The sequence below is a fragment of the Oratosquilla oratoria genome, chromosome 32 (assembly GCF_046742065.1).
Source record: "Oratosquilla oratoria isolate Oo_2021 chromosome 32, ASM4674206v1, whole genome shotgun sequence".
Lineage (NCBI taxonomy): Eukaryota > Metazoa > Arthropoda > Malacostraca > Stomatopoda > Squillidae > Oratosquilla > Oratosquilla oratoria.
In genome coordinates, this window is record NC_134808.1 from 12827090 (window position 1) to 12834589 (window position 7500).

At 42.8% G+C, this 7500-nt stretch overlaps 1 protein-coding gene across 2 annotated transcripts in view; it reads left to right on the top strand.

Annotated features, from left to right (window-relative positions):
* LOC143041779 (polyamine-transporting ATPase 13A3-like) overlaps positions 1-7500 on the top strand; it is a 264024-nt gene that overhangs the window by 36739 nt on the left and 219785 nt on the right. For both annotated transcript variants that reach the window (XM_076213829.1, XM_076213830.1), the window contains exon 2: positions 7290-7490. In XM_076213829.1, coding sequence (XP_076069944.1) covers positions 7434-7490 — 57 coding nt within the window. In that variant the 5' untranslated portion in view covers positions 7290-7433. The remainder of the gene's footprint in view (positions 1-7289; positions 7491-7500) is intronic.

The window sequence follows — 7500 nt, forward strand, 5'->3', positions numbered from 1 at the left end:
GTTACAGTCTTTCTTATCAACCCTCCAAACAGGCTTCCGTGCAGGTCGCAGTACCAAAGCTATCCTGGTGCAAACAGAAACAACAATTCGTATGGCAGTGACTAACATTTATTAGCACTATGTTTCGCTCTATAAGTACTTGGTAAAGCAAAGGAGGCTTTTTCCTCCTTACACAGAAGGTAGCCAAAAGACAAAGGCATAGAAATCATTTCCATCCATTCCATCCCCTACCACCAAATAGGGTGGTCGATGAGTGGAATAAACTTGGTAACCACGTAGTAAGCGCTGATACTATCAGTTGTTTTAAAAAACGATTAGACAACTTTATGGATGGGGATGACAGGTGGTGATGGATACGGAGCTGCCTAGTGTAGGCCTTATGGTCTTTTGCAGTCTCCTTTATTTCTTATGTTCTTATGTTCTTATGTACTCCACTCCCCTCTACCCTCCTCCCTCCCTCTTATCTTAGCACCTCCTGGATGACTGGTCATCCCTGCATCTTGTCCATTGCCCTGGGTCTGAAGCAGTGTTACAAGACACAGCACATCCACAGCAAGGCCACTTCATCAATTCGGCGACCCCCCCACTCTGTCCCCTCATGCAGAAAAGGAGAAGACGGGGAGAAATCCCTTCGGCCTGCGTCAAATTATTTCTCATACATACTTCCTCACCCCCCATCCCCCACCCATTCCCCCTCATGCATTACAGCATCATCCATACACAACCCTTCTCCATTCACCTCTATCTTCTGTCCTCTCCCGTCCTTCCTCAATAGACATTCCTCTCTTTCTCAATACCCCTTTTACCCCATCCATTCATCTCATCCTAGGACGGCCCCTCATGACGGCCTCTCATGTTCACTCCTTCCACCTCTGCCTTCCACACTTCTTTTACTAATATTTATTCACTCATTCTTTCCATGTGTCCAAACCATCCTAATACTCTTTCATCAACCCTATCTCCCAGCTCCCTTTCCACCCCTGTTCTCCTCCTCACCTCTTTATTTCTCATTCTATCCAACCTAGTAACCCCTATTATGCTACTCGGGCATTTCATCTCAAACACATTCAAACCTCTTCTCTCTTCCTCTCTTATGTTCCATGTTTCTGCACCGTACAGTGCTGTCGGCACAATCATTCTTTCATACAATCTCATCTTAGCATCCATTCCCAAATTTCTATTATTCATTACACTTTTTAATCTACCAAGGCATTTACTCGCTTCTCTCAATCTACATTCTACCTCCACCTCCACTCCTCCCTTTTCCTCCACAGTCGCACCCAAGTATCTGAAACTATCCACTTCCTCCAGTCTCTCTCCCTTATTACTCACTTCCAGCCCGCTGCCACTCTCTCCCCTTGTACATCTCATCACCTTACTTTTACCCACATTTATCTTCAGCTTCCTTCTTTCACACACCTTCTCAAACTCTGTCACTAACTTCCTCAATCCCTCCTCTGATCCTGCTACAAGCGCTTTGTCGTTAGCAAACAACAACTGGCTTATTTCCCACTTTTCTCCATTTTCTTTAACCATCTCCAATCTCTGACCCACCACCCTAGCATTCACCTCTTGCACCACCCCATCCATGTAAAGATTGAACAGCCAGGGCGACATAACACGTCCCTGACGAAGTCCCCCCTTTACCTCAAACCATTCACTCTCTCCATTTCTAATCCTAACACAAGCTCTACTACTCTCATAAAAACTCCTGACTGCTCTTAACAGCTTTCTTCCTATCCCATATATCTGCAGTACCTCCCACAGTGCCTTCCTGTCTACCCTGTCAGAAGCCTTTTCCAGATCCATAAAAGCCAAAAAAACACATTTACCTTTTCCTATAGCTTTCTCACATATCTGTCTTACCACAAAAATCTGATCTGCACAACCCCTACCTGTCCTAAACCCACACTGTTCCTCACCAATTACTCCCTCTGTTCCTTTCCTAATCCTCTCAATCAAGACCCTCCCATAAGCCTTCCCAACTACACTTAACAAACTGATCCCTCTGAAACTGCTACACTCACACTTGTCCCCCTTTCCCTTGTAAAGTGGAACTATACAAGCACTCCTCCAGTTCTTCGGCACTCTACCCTCTCTTAAACAAACATTAAATAACCTCAACAGACACTCCACCATCAGTGTACCTCCTTTCTTCAGACATTCTGCATGGTATCCATCCAACCCAGGTGCCTTACCTGCTTTCATCATCTTGACAGCTGCTTTCACTTCATCTTTCCTTATTTCTCCTCCATTTTACTCACTCATCACTCTCATTTTCTTAGCGCTTCCCACTGCAATTACCTTTCCCTTCCTATCTTCCTTCACATTTAGCAACTCTCTAAAATACTCTGCCCACCTTTCTCTCACTGCCTTCTCTTCCATTATCACCTCTCTATCAGGATCTTTTACCTTTTCTTCTTCACTTGATTCCCCTCTTCTTCCTCTTTTAATTGATTTCCATTTTTTTTTATTACTTTCAAAGTTTTCTGTCATACTCTTATCCCATTTCGCGTCTGCTCTCCTTTTTGCTTCCTTTATCATATACCTCATATCTCTTCTCTTTATTTTGTACCTCTCATACGATTCCCTCATCCTAATTTGTAATCAATCTATGAAAGCCTGCTTCTTCTCTTCTATAACCTTTTTTGTTTCCTCGTCCCACCACTCACTACCCTTTCTTCTATTTCCTCCAAGGAATTTACTCGCTTCTCTCAATCTATTTGTTTCTTTGCACACCTAATGACCCCTCCTTGAACCATCCCCATTCCTCCTCCACTCCTAGTTCTACTCTATCCTTCACTCCCTCCCACTCCTCTCTCAGCATCTTCTTGTACTCCTTCTCCTTTTCTTTCTCATTTAAGCAGTTCACTCTAAGGACCTCCCTACCTTCTGCTCTTTTCCTCTTTCTCCACCTATTCTCCACTCTCAACTTACCTTCCATCAAAAAATGATCTGATATTCCCCACTCTCTCCCCTTAGAACATGTACATCCTTAACTCTTCCTACTATACTCTTGGTTACCACTATATACTCCATTAACGCTCTATCTGCCACCCTTCCAGCCACCACCCTCTCCCATATGTACTTATGCTTGAATTTCTTCCTAAACACTGTATTTGCTATCATCGGCTCTCTTTCTAGACACATCTCCACCATCAACTCTCCACTAAGATTTTTCCTGGAATTCCATACTTTCCAATCACTCCGTCTATTGGTTTATTTCCTAACCTAGCATTTAGGTCTCTCAACATAACTACATTGACATTTCTCCCTAATCTCTCTATGCACTCATTCAAATCTATCCAAAAACCCTCCCTTTCCTCTAGGCCCTTCTCACTACCAGGCCTATATGCACTTGCAAAGACCCACATCTCCTTTCCCAGCTTCACCTTCATCCACATTAACCTTCATCCACTCCACTATACGCTTACCTATTTTTACCTATAGCCACCCCATCTCTTCTTCGTCCTCTCTCCACTCCTGAAAACCTCCCAACTACACTCCCAAACTCACACTCTCCTCTCCCTTTCAACTTAGTTTCACTAAATGCCAACACATCCATCTTTCTTCTCACAAACATACTCCCTATCTCTTCCCATTTACTCTCATCTGTACCACATCCACGCACATTAAAAGACCCAAACCTTAGGGTATTGATTGGAAAACTCATAGACCTTTTTATGCCTCTATTATTTTTAGGAATGTCCCCTGTTGGGCTCCAGGTAGCAGGATTCCTAGTTTTATCCCTGTCCCATTTTTGTCGTCTCGTGGGAATACTTGCTGGCAGCAGTCTTTTCCCCCCACCACAGTGTAGGCGAAAAAAGGAAATGAATATTCAGAGAAATGGTACAAGGGATTGGGGGACAGCATAACGGAGGGACAGTCGCAGCATGATCAAAGTGTCATAATTTCTCTATGAACAGAATCTTCCTCTATCACAGACAAAATGATGTGTGGCTATGGTCCGTAGGGGCGCCACTTATAGACCCTAAAGTAGTAAGTTAAATGTCGTACTAATAAAGGCTCCGTCCTCATATGTTTATTTTGATAAACATTCAATATGCCTATGTATTTTTGACTTGGAAAAATCATATTACATGGACTGAAAACGGTGGATCCAAAGCTAGCTTCTATGTCATTGTGAAGTTTTGACCATCTTCACATCCCAATTCCAATCCCATCAAACTTTTTGAGTACGCCTAGGTTCTCCAAAGCTCTATTTTCTCCACATATTCAACAAGATGGAGTCCTCAAAGAAAATGTCCTCAGCATCATTCTTTTTATTATAGTAATCAACAAAATAACAAAATAGTTTCCTTTGAAATTATCGCTAGCTCATACATCGATGTTCTAGTTCTATTTACGTTGAAACCCATCCTACGAATGATTTCCTTTACAAAGAACTATCTCGTGTAAATCAATGGGCCGAGTACCACGAATTCCTTTTTTCCATCTTAAAGTCGGCCATCATGCACTTCTGTAAACGACGTTGTTGTAAGGAACTTAGGTAATACTCTCCTCCCAGTTGTCGTACAGACTCGATTTCTGGGTCTGATCCTTGCCATTGCTTCACTTTGATTCTTAACTTTAAACATCTACAAACGCCTTGCCTCTAAACCTGTGATCTAAAATCATTATCCTATACAAGATGGAATCTTTAACAAAATTTCATACAAATAAAAATCAATTATGTACTAGGGGTGATCAGAAAGTAATGACAGTCGGACTCGTAGCTGAGAGACTATAAGTGTTGGGGGGGCGGGGAGCAAGGGGCAGCAAGTGTTGCCTGTTGTTACATGTTTGATCTTGTCGCTGTTTGTCTAGCTTACATTTTATGGTTGCGCTGTGCGATTGCGTCATTGTTGGTTTGCCTCTCTAACCGGAAACATGAATTTTTCGAAAGAAGGCTGCAGATTCTACACCTTCACAAGGTGGAAACTCGGGAAAAAAGCAACGGAGATCAGAGAGGAATCGTTGCAAGTTTTTCCCGAGTCTACTCCATCACTGGAAACTGTTTCCCGCTGGATTCGAGCTTTCGTAGCCGGAAAATTGCAGCTAGAAGATGATCATCGTCCTGGCCGCCCTAGGACATCCGTGACAGAAGCAACGACGGTCCGTGCGCGGGCCATCATTGACGAAGATCCAACTATTACTCTTCGATTCTTATCCATGGAGTTCGGTGTCAGTTATGGGAGCGCACATGACATCGTGCATGAACACTTAGGGCTGAGGAAGAAGTGTGCTCGATGGATACCTCATTTGCTTACGGAAGAGCAGAAGAGCGAACGGGTGCGGATTTGTCGTCTATGGCTGGCTGAATTCGAGCCAAATGGTCCGAAACGGTTCTCAGATGTAGCTACCGGAGATGAGTGTTGGATTTCTTTCTTCACCACCAGAGACGAGCAGTCTAACATGGTGTGGTTGAGTGATGAAGAACCTCGACCTCAGATTCTGAAGGAAGGATTTCGCAGCAGGAAGCGCCTTTTCACCATCTTCTTCAATTCACAAGGACTAATGTGTGTGGATGTAATGCCTCAACAGTGTACTATCACAGCCCAGTACTACACTAATCACGTCCTTCCTCGAGTCCTGGAATATCAGGCCAAGACTGCACCAACCCGTCGCCGATCGCGCCTTTTGCTGCACCATGACAATGCTGCCCCCCACAAAGCTCGCCTCACTGTTCAGTTCCTGGAGCAGCAGGGGATCACACTTCTCCCCCACCCACCCTACTCGCCTGACCTTGCTCCCTGTGATTTTTGGTTGTTTCCAAAGATCAAGGGTGCGATCGCAGGGAAGCTGTTTCATCGCATCCAAGATCTGGCGCGAGCAGTCAATTCAGAGCTACGAGGTATATCGGCTTCTGAGTACCGTGAGTGCTTCATGAAATGGCGAAAGAGGATGGAACGTTGCATAGAGGCAGGAGGGGAGTACTTTGAAGGAATGTAGGCCACTATTTGGATTTACCTCTGTACCGTGAAAATATATGGTATCACTGTCATTACTTTTTGATCACCCCTCGTATACCAAACCTGTTCTTCTGTCTCGCCCACTGTGTTTTCTTACTTCGTTGGTCTTTGAGTCACACGGTGACCCTTGACCGGTCTTGAAAAGTTCAATGTAGTTTTGTTCAAAGATTTAAGATTCATTTAGATAAACATCTAAGGAAGATGCTGTAATGACTGCCATTTATTTTATATTATTTGTTTGTTTGATTGCTATTGTTTGTTTGTTTATTATTACTTGCTTGATTTTTATTCATTATTAGTTATCAGTCAATTTACTGTTATTTACTATTTATCTGTTTGTTTATCATTTAATTATACCTATGCATTTATTTATTTTGTTTATTATCATTTATATTATTATAATTTTTCTTTATTTTTCTTTAATGTATTTATCATTATTACATTTTTTCCGCATCCGACCTAGTTATGGACAAAAAGGTCTCCTGTCGGCATGCTCCGCCTTTTTAATCCCTTTGTAATTACCACCACCACCACCACCACCACCACCACCACCACCACCACCACCACCACCACCACCACCATCACCATCATCATCATCATCATCATCATCATCATCATCATCATCATCATCATCATCATCATCATCATCATCATCATCATCATCATCATCATCATCATCATCACCATCATCATCAAAGACCTTGAAACATCTCTTTGTAACGGCGAGAAAGCAATACTATATATGAAATATGGTATGAACTATGATAATGAATTTAAAGTAATTCAGAATTTCGTATCTTAGATGATTGTGCCACACATGAAAAGTACACGAAAATACTTATTTTTTCAAGTACTTTTTGCTGAAGTACAAGATGATTGTTTTTCTTATCCCACATAGAAGTACTGAAGGTGTTGTACTAATGTACTGTACTTGTTCTCGGACCCAAACACTATTGTCCTTGGATCTATCGCTTTATCTTTTTCCTCCTTTTTTTCTACACGTTAGATTCCCTTTGCTTTGCGTTGGCATTCCTTCATTATTTTCTGTCTTGCTACATTGAATTCCATACGCCATTCAAACCTATCGAAATCCAGTTGCAGAACTGAGTACGAATATTTGTTCTTCGTTTTCTTAGATATCTTTGCCTTGTGTATGTTAGTTACGTGTATGTATGCATGAGGGCGCGTGCAGGCCTATTTGCCAAAACGTAAACAAATTGCCTCCAATACAACGTACAACTCCCATGTATCAGTTCATGAATATATGATTGTCTTAAAGGTCTGCTAGCTTACGTGTTACTCGTTCTTGCATTGCAGATAAAGCTAATATGTCTGAGGTACAGGGATTATGAGTGAAACGCCCCGACACAACAATCGTGCTCGTCACCGTACACCCACCCCACCCCAGTGCCTTTCCTCCACCATCAGAGCTCCCAAGGACCTCCTTACTGATCGAGGAAGATGGGGATCGGAAAAACCGCGAACGACCTCCTTCACCACATCAACCAGGACATGGTAGTAAGTGGCC